Below are 13635 nucleotides of genomic sequence, written 5' to 3' on the forward strand. Positions count from 1 at the left end.
GGGTAAAAAGAGCAACTTGTATATAAGAGTGAACACAAATTAAGATATTTTTGATAAAATCTGATGACTCAGTGAGGCCTCCATTGACAGGAACATAATTAACACTTTCAAATGCCCAGAAAGCTACTAAAGACATTTAAAGTTACAGTTCATGCGACTACAGTGGTTCAACCTTAATGTTATGAAGCGACCAGAATACTTTTTGTGTGGCACAAAAACAAAATGACGACTTTATTCCACAATATCTAGTGATGGGTGATTTTAAAACACTGCTTCAGGAAGCTTCGAAGCTTTATGAATCTTTAGTTTCGAATCAGTGGTTCGGAGTGTGTATCAAACTAGATTTTAATGATATTACAGTGGACATACTGAACATCACACACTGTGCAACATCTACTATGAAGCAGTCTAAATTATAGTGTAGTAAAGATTTTACACACAACTGAAGAATGAAATAATTTAATGTATGAGTTCAAGGTCATATTTATTACAACTTATGAACAGGAAAAGATGATGTAGTCTTTTAAAATGTACAACAGTGATGCATTAAACTAAAAAAAAAATAAAATAATAAAAAAAATAAAACTTATGCAAGAACAATGCCAAACTATACATTTCCAAATCTGGTGATCTAAAATCTAGTGCTGTCAAATTGATTAACCACATCTAACATAGAAGTTTGTGTCACATCTAACATAAAACTTTTATGTTTGATTAATCAATTTTTCATTTATTTGACATATTACAATTAAACACAGTTCAATTTGTAGAAACAACAAATAAAACAAATGGTAAGAAAAAAAAAAATCATCCATAAAATGGTATACAGTAAGAAGACATGCAGATAAGACTTAAGCAGGGCTTTAAAAGAAAACACGCTAGTGCCTTTAGTAGTGGGTTGCATTTAAAAGAAACCTAAAAACTTTTGATACTTCAGTAAATGCGTACCTGAAAGAGATATGAATTTGTACGTGCTTATCTCTCATCAAGACTCTTCCATTTCAACCAACATTTCAAATAAAACTTTCTCTGTGTCTTTTAAACTCTGTCTGAAGAGCTGAGCGTGTTGCCATGACACTTCACCCTCTCCTCCTGTGAGTTCCGCCTCCACAATCAGCTCTTTGCCTCCGGACAGACTTGAAGAGGAGTGCAGTTCACCATCTGTGAAAACAAACCGATTACTAATATTATAATCAAGCTTAATTGGTGCTAATCATGTTATATTTAAAAACCATTTCAGTTTTTGAAGCACAACTTAATACACAAAGCACAGAGCTGATGCATTCAGCAGTGAGACTGATACCTCCAGGGAACTCTACGGTGGTCTCGGCGGAACGTAAACTCCAACGCACGCTGCCTGAATGGAAGGTCTGGCTGAAGGCTCGGACTGAAGCGGACTTGATCTTCATCCCTACTGGAGAGCAGTTAAATTTCCAGCTTATTTTTCCAAAGGGAGAGCCCTCTGTTCTAGCCAAATACACCTACAATCAGAGAACCAGCAAAGTAAATATTTAAACCAGCTGCATTTAAACACAAGTAAATGTGTTCTTTAGGACAATGGCTAATATGACAGAATGGCCAACAATTAGGAATGCATGGATACTGTATTTCTGGTCGGTACGATAAGTTGATCATTATTTTAAATGTAATTGCCTAAAAGTCTGGGGTGATGTATTAAATTGATCAAAAGTGACAGTAAAGACATATTACAAAAGATTTCTACACATTTAACTTTCTATTCATCAAAGAATCCTGAAAAACTGTATCATGGTTTCTACAAAAATATTAAGCAGCAATACCATTTTCTAATAATTGATTTGTAATATTTCACAATATTACCGTATTTTTGATAAGATAAATGCAGTCTTGGTGAGCAAGCATAAAAGACTTCTTTCAAAAACATTTCAAAAAATCTAACTTTTGAACGGTACTGTATAATAAATCTATATTACTTTGCCAACTTTTTCTAATTCATTGAAAATAAAGAGTATACAATTAAATAAATTATATCACCAGGTTAATATTAAACAATATCAAAAATAAATATGAAATATAAATAAATAAAAAAACATGTTAAACAATGAAGAAATGAAATTTAACATCAAATGATATCATTACATTAAATTAAGTCAAATTAAGATAGAAAAATAGATATATCAGTAATATTGGTTAAATAAAGAAAGGAATTTTCCTTCATCTTCAAAAAAAGAAACCGCTGAAAGAAACAAACCATCTGCCAGTCAAGCTCCTCTTTCCGGAACATATTTTCTGTCCTCCAAACACCTTTCTGCCATCCTGGGATAGTCTCTTGGCCATTGCTCACTCTGAAGTAACAGTCTTTGGTCATATTGTAGCAAATGTGAAAGAACTTGTTTTGCTTCTCAGATTCTGAAGGAATGAAGACACATTCCTGTGCATTCTGGGAGGAAACATACATAAAATGTTAGTTAAGTTAATTATAGATCTAAACAAACACACATATATACACATATATAATACACACAATATATATAATATATATCCAGTACAGTCCAAAGGCTACATTTATTTAATTAAAAATACAGTAAAAAACAGCAATATTGTGAAAATAAAAAACATTTTACAAGTATTTTACAAGTAAAACATTTTAGTATTACAATTTAAAATAACTGTGTACTATTTAAATATATTTCACAAAGTAATTTATTCCTGTGATGGCAAAGCTAAATTTTCAGCATCATTACTCCAGTCTTCAGTGTCACATGATCCTTCAGACATCATTCTAAGATGCTGATTTGCTGCTCAATAAATATTTATGATTATTTTCAATGTTGAAAACAGTTGTGTACTTTTTTTTTCAGGATTCCTTGATGAATAGAAAGTTCAAAAGAACAGCATTTATCTGAAATACAAAGCTTCTGTAGCATTATACACTACCGTTCAAAAGTTTGGGGTCAGTAAGAATTTTTATTTTTTTGTAAAGAAATTAAAGAATTTAATACTTTTATTCAGCAAGGATGCATTAAATCAATCAAAAGTGGCAGTAAAGACATTTATAATTTACAAAAGATTAGATTTCAGATAAACGCTGTTCTTTTGAACTTTCTATTCATCAAATAATCCTGAAAAAAATATTGTACACAAATATTTTGTACAATTGTACACATTAAATGTTTCTTGAGCAGCAGATCAGCATATTAGAATGATTTCTGAAGGATCATGTGACACTGAAGACTGGAGTAATGATGCTGAAAATTCAGCTTTGCCATCACAGGAATAAATTACTTTGTGAAAAATATTCAAATAGAAAACAGTTATTTTAAATTGTAATAATATTTTACAATATTACTGTTTTTACTGTATTTTTAATTAAATAAATGTAGTCTTGGTGAGCAGATGAAACTTCTTTTAAAAACATTAAAAATCTTAGTGGTTCCAAACTTTTGGACTGTACTATATATATATATATATATATATCACACCAATGGAATAACCAGTAATGAAACACTGGGTTACAGTTAAGCATCTCACCCCTTTAGAGTCGCTCATACCAGTCTCCCCTCGAGCTGCCCTCCAAGCCAGAGATCCTGAGACACGACCACCCAACTCTCCAGATGCAGGGGTCTTGGGAGAAATAAACTCTACCAGCTCCACCAGCAGTCTTTGCAACAGCTGCTTCTTCCTCTCTTCTCCTAGAGACTGCTGCCTCTACAGGTATGGAGTGGTATAGAGTTACAGTCAGATACATTTTTTAGAGGCAGTGATGAAAGGAGCTGTACTTTGGATGAGGACATGAAAATATGAAACATACCGTAGAGTTGAGTGTGTTAATCGTATGAAGTAGCCATGTCTCCTGAACCTGTGTGCGTCTGGAAAGGACCTCTGGGTGTTTACAGGAGTACCTCCACGTCACATCCACAACCTGGTCCTTAGAGAACGCCAAGATGTAGGAGAGTTTCTTCCCCCAGCCGACTTCATACAGGAGGGGTTTATCACACGTGTTCTCGCAAGGGTCACAGTGTAGCCAGCGATGCTGTGACTGAGAATACACCTCCGTCCACACGTGATCTGAAAGCAGGACAAAACTTTATGTTTCTATTCCAATACAATATCATTGTGGTACAGCAAAGGCCCTGATATACTTCAAATGAAATACTGGTGTGACATCATTTCAAACATATCAGGCCAAAACAAAGTTAATTTGGAGTTTGTTCTGGGATTTCGAAATAGCTTGCGAAAGCAAACTTCCTGGAAAAGTAGGCTCCAGCTGGTAAACAACTACCATTCGTCCATGGCGATTATGTAATAGATAAGTGTGGCTCTGAGGCTCTGCTTTTTTAGACATGGAAATGTTCTCTTGTTCATTTCTTCTGTTCAGTCCATCAAGGTCAGACGCAAGTAAAAACATGAACAGCCACTTCATAGTACAAACTGTTGTAGTATAAAAGTTGTAATTCTAAATGAAAGCAACACTGGCACTGTTTCACGTTTAATACTGTAAATTGCTTGCTTCAAAGCAATCTATTGTATAAAAGTGCTATACAATTTAACGTGACTTGACTGAAGTGAGCTGGTGCAAATATACGTTGCTAATATGATCACATGCTTTCTTAACTGCTGTTTTGTCACTGTCGCTTTTTGTTATGCGTTTATTTTGTTATTGAGAGGAAAGCGTGCAGCACCGATTTACACACTCATCTAAACGATGCTTCCAGCACAGAATGCTGCTGCACATACCTGCCAAGGTGTGTTGAATTTCTTTTTACCCCTAAGCTAAGAACAAAAAAAAGAACGTCACTGGGAGTATATCAGGGCCTTAAAGGGGTACTTCACCCCTGGAAAGATGAATGTGTATTTAAAATTGGTCATTTATGTAGTAGAAATGTGAAATTATTTTTGAATTTGGAACTTTCTAGACTGAGAAAAGGCAGAAAATGTATTTTTGACTAATGTGGATGAAAGACAACAACTCCCATAATGCACTTGTTTTGCTGCCCTTGCGAGGCCACGCCCAAACCACGCCTAGCGGTTACAGGCGGCATTCAGGAAAATTCAAACAAATAAATCGTGAGTTAGTTCATACATTTACAGCGAAATGGTGCTAAATTGCTTTGTACCTGGATGTACACCCAAAACCAGGAAAGGACAAGTACGTTTCCGTCATTTTCCGATTAAGTTAAAGATTTGGAGCGATGTAAACAGTGGCTGCGGACCATCAAACACCCGAAGTTTGGAGATGACACCATTATAGAAAACCTAAAAAAACGCAGAATATGTAGTCTCCATTTCAAGCACGAGGACTACGAACCAAATATCTTTGCAATGAAGAGAACCATTCTGAAGGACACCGTGATAACATCTATATTCACTTTCCCAGAGGACGAACAGCCTGGCCTGATCTATGTCCGTGAGTAACCACAAACGCGCATATGTATGGGCGTGGTGAAAAAATGCGGAACTACTTGCTATTACTGGCAGTAGTTTTAAGCCTCTGGCCAAAAAAGCCTCCGATGACGCAAAATGACGATTTTTGCGTCATCGGAGGCTTTTTTACAGAATAAAAATGCATAAATCTCTCATCTCGGGCTGATATGAAGGGGGAAAGCACGCTAATTCGAAAATACTAGTGGTATTCTACTAATACAAAGCTTAATGCTAAATCCTGAAGTAACCCTTTAATGCTGTAGGATTTCTACCTGTGCTGTCCCAGATATATCTGGCCTCAAGGCCTAAGGCTCGGCAGAGCAGCGTGAAACAGTTGGCCCATTCCCCACAGCGCCCTCTCCTGGTCTCCAAAAGCTTCTCTGGGTTATTGTACCTGTGGAAAGGAAAAGTAATGTGAATTTGGAATTATGATATGAATAACATTGCCCTTTTCCCAACCAAAACACCATAAAAGTGTTGTGTGGTGGAGAGGAGGATTTTTAGTGAATTTTAGTCTGTTCCTCACACTAACCTATTGTATGACTTTTAACAGCAAACAGATTCATATAGATTACTAGATAGTTTTGTGGTAGTTTTATAGTGGTTTTTTTTTATTTTTTATGAAAATTCTGTCTTTCGTTCATCTTTGGAACACAAATGAAGATCTTTTTAAATGAAATCTAAGAGCTTTCTGTCACTTTATTGACAGCATACGCAAATACAATGTCTGCTCTCTTGTCAACGCACCATGCATGCGTCGTGGTTCTCTCGTGAACATGGTTTGGAGATTAATATTTTGTAAATAAAGTGGTAAATTATGTTTTTTTGCACAAACAAAGGTCTCGTGTTGCTTCATAAAATTGAGGTTGGAATCACATGGACTACATTAATGATGTCTTTACTACATTTCTGGGGCTTGAAAGTGGTAGTTGCATAGGCTGTCAATGTAGGGACATAAAAGCTCTCAGATCTTCATTTGTGTTCTGAAGGTGAACTAAAGTCTTACGGGTTTGGAGTAATTAATGACAGAATTTTCATTTTTGGGTGAACTAACTCTTTAACAACCCCTGGTCACTATCTCATTTTGTTTTTTGCAGCATAAACATATAAAATTTATGATTTTGTGTTCCACAGAGAATTTTCGGGTGAACTATCCCTCTATGATTATTTATTAATTTAAAGCGTTAGTTCACCCAAAAATGAAAATGATGTCATTAATGACTCACCCTCATGTCGTTCCAAACCCGTAAGACCTCCGTTCATCTTCGGAACACAGTTTAAGATATTTTAGATTTAGTCCGAGAGCTTTCTGTCCCTCCACTGAAAATGTATGTACGGTAGACTGTCCATGTCCAGAAAGGTATTAAAAACATCATCAAAGTAGTCCATGTGACATCAGTGGGTTCGAAAAACTAAGACTTTATTCAGCATTGAATTCTCTTCTGGAATCCTTTCCATTGAATTGATTCCATTGAATTGATTCCATTGAATTGATTCCATTGAATTGATTCCATTGAATTGATTCCATTGAATTGATTCCATTGAATTGATTCATCTGTCGGCGTTGGTAATGCACTTTTACGTCATTGTTTTTGGCGATTAGGACATCCGTGACATGCAACACTTACGCACCATCTTAAAAAATATAGCAATACCAAAATGCAAACAATGTAGAATAGCTTGAATACAGCGTGCGTCTCCCTCAGACAGTAAACGAAGCTCGGGCGCACCGGATAACACGTCAGCAGCGTCTTACATCAGCAGAGTCACTGCGGAGTCGTGAACCCGGATTGACAACAGACCCGGAAGAGAAGACAATGCTGAATAAAGTCGTAGTTTTTGTTATTTTTGGACCAAAATGTATTTTCGATTCTTCAAAAACTTCTAACTAACCCACTGATGTCACATGGACTACTTTGATGATGTTTTTAATACCTTTCTGGACATGGACAGTATACCGAACTTACATTTTCCATGAAGGGACAGAAAGCTCTCGGACTACATCTAAAATATCTTAAACTGTGTTCCGAAGATGAACGGAGGTCCTACGTGTTTGGAATGACATGAGGGTAATTTATTAATGACAGAATTTTCATTTTTGGGTGAACTAACCGTTTAACATGGAGAATATGGAATAAAATTGCTGCATAAAATTTAATGCAAGATGCTAGTCCTTCAGTATCATTAACAGTGTTAACTGTAGATGTACCTTGGAAATCTAGTGGAGATTTGGCAGGTGTGACAGAAGTGGTTCTCTACACGGCCTGCATCCCAGCGTAGGTCATCACTTGAGGCGGGGAGGGATCCAGAAGGCTGGGTTGTACCTCCACACCGGCTACATGGCAGATTGTCTACCCAGGAAAAGAAGTCCCCTTTGAACCACTGCAACAGGTCTAGAAGTAACATGTCCTCCTCACCTAGATTACATGCTGAGAATAGATTACAACACAAACATGAGTCAACTTGTGATAATCTTCATTTCATACAAGTATAAATCAGTTTAAACAAATGTCTTTGCATAAAACATTTAAATGAGAAATATGAATTGTTTAAAGTGTCAGAAAAACCCTAAACCACATTTTTTGAGATGTTAACAGATGTGTACATCAATGAATATAACAATAGCACTCATTATGTTTATTACTAAGGGTAAAGAGGTTGTTTTTTCCTTTTTGGAGCCGTTTCGTTGAACCAACATCAAGAAAAGTGAATTAAATGTAAATGAATCAAATTTTATATTACGAGTATATGCGTTAATTCAGAGTGGTGATATCATGTCTTGCTAACCTGGATCTGCATCCTTGGCTTGTTTCAGCCGTTCTTTAGCCCTGGACCTGAGCAGTTCATGAGGTATGCAGTTCAGAGCCTTCTGCTGCAGTTCAGGGCTCTCGTATATCATCACATGCTGGAAGTTTGACTGTACAGTCCTAAAGAATGTCACGCTGCTCGACTAATACAAAAAGAAAAAGGTGAAATGACTGAATATGCAAAGGATGCAAGTCTTCAAATCATTTATTAATTTTGCTGTTTTATTTGGTAGTGCAGAAAGTTTATGATATCATCCTTAAAAGAAAACATGCAAATAGGACTCCAAACCTGTAAAACGAAAACTAAGAAGTAGGAAGAAAAAAAGAAAAAAAACTCACAGTGAAAGGCATAGCAGCTGGTGCAGGCATAGGGGCAGCAGTGGCAGACGCAGGGCCTGTAGAAGAAGAGGAGGGTAGTGGTGGTGGTTGGGCAGGATTTGGAGGAACTCTGGCACTTTGTGGGTTGGATGCAGCTTTGCTCGTACCAAGCCTCTGGTCTCGCTCAGCGGCAATTGTCTCCCGCACCTGCCTCAACCTCTCCACAGATGCTGACTTCGGAAACACCAAGTGGGTTTCAGCCTAACAGGGACACATACAAATAGCAAATCAAAAATGTGATCATGCTTTGAAAACATAAAAGGTAACTATATATGCTTTTACACAAACACACATTATATAATATATATATATATAACCAACACCAACCTCTTCAAATCCCATCTCAAAGAGACATTCAACTGCTCCTTTGACAGGCAGAAGCTTGGTGGAGAATGTTGGGTTTCCAATACGGATTGATCTGTATTTATCCTCATTTGGGTTCCTACAAAACACACAAATGCACAAACTAGAAAGTGAAAAAATCCAGAGATAGAAATAATTTGTAATTTAGATGTCGAATACAATATGGTGGATATAGAACAAGGAATTAAAAAAAAAGAAAAAGATAGTTGGACACACTGTCCTATGGACAACATACACACACATCAAGCATAACAACATTCCACCGGCACCGTGGAGTCTCCGAAACACTTCACTCACCTAAGAATGTTGTCCGCGTATGTAATAAGCAATTTAGAAACATCCAAAAACACCTCGGTAGGATTTTCGCACAAAGCAGTGACTCCTTGAGACCCAGACATGGTTTTACATTTAACTTCTACAATTACAGTAAGTACATCCGCGAGAGAAGACGTAACCTACTTCTACTGCAGGGTTGCCAGGCCACGTCGGAAGTGCGTAACAAAATTAGCCCAATGGCCAATTAAAAGTTGCCCAAAAGTAGCCCAATGACCATATCACAAACATCAAAACTCAAAATATGCAATTCCCTTACATAAAATACATATTTTACAGTCACTGTTATGTAAATTGAAAACCACTATATCATAGTTATCATTAAAAACAGTGGCCCTCCTTCACAAAACTTAACATCTAGCAGTTTATCATTGGTAGAATATAAACTATTTCAATACAAGCATTTCAGTCAAATATAATTTATGCAATATGTCAAATCTTTACCCACGGGAGGAAAAAAATCAACCCGTGGAAACAATTTAAAAGTATCCCAAATCCGCAGGAAAACAGCGGACTTGGCAACCATGTCAATGAAAGTTGCGAATTTATAGCTGTCCTTTATGCGCCTGGTTGATATTTTCTATAAAGAAATGTTGTCTGATATGTTGCCTTGTTGTTTAATTTTTCATATAACTATAAATTAAACAAAATGTCTTTAAACATATTTTTAAGTGCACGTTTTGGCACAACTAAATCGTCTACATGCAATCATAGATGGACAGGCGATCCCATAGCGACTTCAGAAATTATGGTATGATAAGAGTCTTTTAAAAGTCCTTACAAATCAAATAAACCAATTCTTCAACCAATTTGTCCTGCTTTTTATTTAATTTTTTTTATTATAATGATAATTTACTTTTGGTACATTGTGCTTAGAATGATCATTTTACACCAAAACACAAGATAAGCTGTATATTTCACAGGATTTAAAATATCATATATTATACAATTATTATAATAATTGAATAATATATTACTATAAAAAAAATGTTTTGAAAATGCATAAAATATTGATATAGCTAATATTACTGGGGGAGTTGGTTACATATAAAAGTAGATCTGGCTCCAGACATTTTAATTATTATAATTAAATGTAATGTATAATTATAATAATTAATTAATTAAAAATAATTATTATAATTTTATATTACACATACCTGTTTAATTATTTGCGCAAGCAATTTTATGCTGCACAGCTGAATATTTTAGAGTATATTTCTCTATTTATATATTCTTTAAATATTTTAATGTATTTAATGTTTACTATTTTTGTTTTATGTCATAATATTAAGATCTTAATATCACTATGATATGGATAAATAAGTATTTTCCCTGTTTTTAATTCTTCATTTCTTCACCATAATTTATACTTTATTTTTCATAATGCAATATTTATACATGCTATACTATAACATGCTGTATAGTGTAGTTCACTTTTAATTGTGAATAAACAAATGTCTATTTTACTTATATGTCTATTATTATTTATGTTCATTTGCATATAATAATTAAATTTCTCAGCAAGTGTCAGTTCTGCATTTATTTTATAAGACCGAAAAATGTATCCAGTTTCCCAACATCTGAATTCCTCTGATTCATCTGCTCTGCTAAAAGCTGATCTCAGATCTGCCGGTACTCCTTCACTACTTTGAGCTGCTTCTTGTTCCGGCCAATAAGGCGCGAAGTTATTCAGCCCAGGTAGCGTGCCATCACTTTGAGGTGGTCTTTGTAAGTTTGAAAAATAATATCTATAGCAATAATGTTTTAAACACGACGTTACCTAAAAATACTATACTTTAGTTTAAATCTATCAAACAGCTCATTGTCAGTGTTTGTTTGCAGCTACAGCTACACGTGGAATTGTCTGTTCAAACTTGCGCAGGAGCTTTTTCATACAGTGAAAAAACAATGGCAGAAAAACCGATGTGGGAGCAAATCGGCACTGGATTCGTGCAACACTATTATCAGCAGTTTGATACAGACCGCGTGAAGCTCGCCGACCTCTATGTAAGTGAATTATTGCGAGTAAATGACTGTCAATGAACTTCATTATCTCGCGTAATGAGTGTAAGTTACGATAGCAGAATTATTTTGATTTCATCCATGATTTTTGTGTTTTAGCTTTTATTATTACTCAATTCTATGCTTGTATGCCTGATTATGATATACATTTTTTTTTCTCTTGTAGACTGATGCTTCCTGTTTGACATGGGAAGGGGAGGGATTTCAAGGGAAGACTGCAATCATGACCAAACTAAATGTAACTTACCTTATTTACTCCTGTCATTACAGTCATATGCAAAGTTGTCTTCCTAAGTTTAACGGAATGTTCCTATCTGCAGAGCCTTCCCTTTCAGACCATTCAGCACAGCATCACCGCTCAGGACCATCACCCCACTCCAGATAGCTGTGTCATGAGTATGGTCATGGGCCAGCTCAAAGTAAGATGTGATAATAGATTGCATTTATTAAAACGGTTTTGTTTCATCAGACAAGTGTTTGTAAAAATTGAGATTAATTGGTAGATTTATGCAATTTTGTTTAAAGGGTCAGTTCACCCAAAAATGAAAATAATGTCATTTATTACCCACCCTCATGCCGTTCCACACCCGTAAGACCTTTGTTCGTCTCCGGAACACAAATTAAGATATTTTAGTTGAAATCCGATGGCTCAGTGAGGCCTTCATAGCCAGCAATGACATTTCCTCTCTCAAGATCTATAAAGTTTCTAAAAACATATTTAAATAAATTCATGTGAGTACAGTTGTTCAATATAAATATTATAAAGCCACGAGAATATTTTTGGTGCGCCAAAAATAAAACAAAATAACGACTTGTATAGTGATGGCCGATTTCAAAACTGCTTCATTAAGCGTTATGAATCTTTTTGTGTCGAATCATGATTCGGATCGCGTGTCAAACCGCCAAACTGCTGAAATCACGTGACTTTGGCGCTCCAAACCTCTGATTCGACACAAAAGATTCATAAAGCTCCAAAGCTTCATAAAGCAGTGTTTTGAAATCGGCCATCACTATCTAAGTCATTATTTTGTTTTTTTTGGCGCACCAAAAATATTCTCGTCGCTTTATAATATTAATATTGAACCACTGTACTCACATGAACTGATTTAAATATGTTTTTAGTACATTAATGGATCTTGAGAGAGGAAATGTCATTGCTGGCTATGGAGGCCTCACTGAGACATCGGATTTCAACAAAAATATCTTAATTTGTGTTGCGAAGATGAACGAAAGTCTTACGTGTGTTTAACAGCATGAGGGTGAGTAATAAATGACATTATTTAAGTAAATTATTATTAAAGTCAAAATCACGATATAAATTTGCAGAAAAAAATCGATTAATTTTGACTTGATTTCGTGCAAATCCGAGTTTAAAACTTTTTTTCTTATAATTGTGAGATATAAGTTAAAACTTCCTTTTATATTTTATATAAATTCTCAATTCTGACAATAAAATCCAGATTTATGAGATAAAAAGTTGCAATTATGTTTTTAACTTTTTATTTAGTGGCAGAAACAAGCTTCCGTAATTATAAATGACTTATTATTATTATAAATGTCTTACAATGTAGGCTGTAAAAAATCATGAACATTTATATTGTTTTTGTGTGTTTTTACAGGCTGATCAGGACCAAGTTATGGGCTTTCAACAGGTCTTCTTGCTGAAGAATGTAGATAACAAATGGGTCTGCACCAATGACATGTTCCGATTAGCTCTTCATAACTTTGGAGCATAGTGTTGTAGTATTTACAGTCCATGCAACTTTTGTATCCGGAGTATGGTTACACATTTCACATTCTGAACTGGTTTCTTCTTACTTTGCCAAAGATCTTGAAGTTCCATGATCATCTCCAGATTAGAAAAAGACATGTTAAAAACAACTGATTATAATAATCGTAATTTGTATGTTGTGGCATGCACTGTGTGAAAACTTTTGATAATAAATTTCCTGTTCGTACAATCCATCTTTGAAAAACTGTGTTGCAATGTTTTGGTAAAACATCTTGGATCCTGATTTATGATCATTTAAATAATAAACAGATTTTACATTATTGAAACAAGGCCATGACAAAAGTTATAAACTAGCAGAAAAACATTAACAGATTCCCCAGTCATGATTTTTACCTCAAAGATTCATTTAAATTCATAAGAAAACATTTCTGCCATTGCAAAAAAAAAAAAAAAAAACTGGAATGTTTTTGTAGGTTAAACATTGTCTATCCATCAGAGCACAGCTACCAGTTCAGATCAATATATTTATGTAATATAAATAGTTCTTGACTGGTACTGGATGCTGATTGGTCAATACAGTATAGTCAAGTGAAGAGG

The 13635-nt window shown here is 35.1% G+C and overlaps 2 protein-coding genes across 3 annotated transcripts; one reads left to right on the plus strand and one right to left on the minus strand.

Annotated features, from left to right (window-relative positions):
* Window positions 1-488: 488 nt before the first annotated feature.
* ngly1 (N-glycanase 1) lies at window positions 489-9427 on the minus strand. Its single transcript, XM_067411576.1, has 11 exons — window positions 9249-9427; window positions 8916-9030; window positions 8550-8789; window positions 8191-8353; window positions 7613-7832; window positions 5676-5797; window positions 3791-4047; window positions 3511-3687; window positions 2231-2419; window positions 1304-1481; window positions 489-1161 (listed from the first exon to the last, which is right to left on the minus strand). Exons 1-11 carry the CDS (start codon window positions 9347-9349, stop codon window positions 986-988), a joined length of 1938 nt encoding a protein of 645 aa, XP_067267677.1. The 5' UTR covers window positions 9350-9427; the 3' UTR covers window positions 489-985.
* A 1485-nt stretch (window positions 9428-10912) lies between these two features.
* nutf2l (nuclear transport factor 2, like) lies at window positions 10913-13260 on the plus strand. 2 transcript variants are annotated; one of them, XM_067412253.1, is made up of 5 exons: window positions 10913-11012; window positions 11127-11291; window positions 11473-11544; window positions 11627-11725; window positions 12926-13260. In XM_067412253.1, exons 2-5 carry the CDS (start codon window positions 11193-11195, stop codon window positions 13040-13042), a joined length of 387 nt encoding a protein of 128 aa, XP_067268354.1. In that variant the 5' UTR covers window positions 10913-11012; window positions 11127-11192; the 3' UTR covers window positions 13043-13260. The 2 variants fall into 2 exon arrangements, with proteins under 2 accessions (XP_067268354.1, XP_067268353.1); XM_067412252.1 differs by having other exon boundaries at window positions 10932-11291.
* Window positions 13261-13635: the final 375 nt, after the last annotated feature.

This window comes from Chanodichthys erythropterus, chromosome 15 (assembly GCF_024489055.1).
Source record: "Chanodichthys erythropterus isolate Z2021 chromosome 15, ASM2448905v1, whole genome shotgun sequence".
Taxonomy (NCBI): Eukaryota; Metazoa; Chordata; class Actinopteri; order Cypriniformes; family Xenocyprididae; genus Chanodichthys; species Chanodichthys erythropterus.

Excerpts from the sequence above, each read along its gene's own strand:
- nutf2l (XM_067412253.1), top strand. The coding sequence starts at position 11,193 with ATGGCAGAAAAACCGATGTGGGAGCAAATCGGCACTGGATTCGTGCAA. Across the intron at positions 11,292-11,472 it reads TGAAGCTCGCCGACCTCTAT|ACTGATGCTTCCTGTTTGAC; the intron begins GTAAGTGAATTA and ends TTTCTCTTGTAG. Across the intron at positions 11,545-11,626 it reads CAATCATGACCAAACTAAAT|AGCCTTCCCTTTCAGACCAT; the intron begins GTAACTTACCTT and ends TCCTATCTGCAG.
- ngly1 (XM_067411576.1), bottom strand. The coding sequence starts at position 9,349 with ATGTCTGGGTCTCAAGGAGTCACTGCTTTGTGCGAAAATCCTACCGAG. Across the intron at positions 3,688-3,790 it reads TTAACACACTCAACTCTACG|AGGCAGCAGTCTCTAGGAGA; the intron begins GTATGTTTCATA and ends CCATACCTGTAG. Across the intron at positions 2,420-3,510 it reads GTATGAGCGACTCTAAAGGG|AATGCACAGGAATGTGTCTT; the intron begins GTGAGATGCTTA and ends GTTTCCTCCCAG.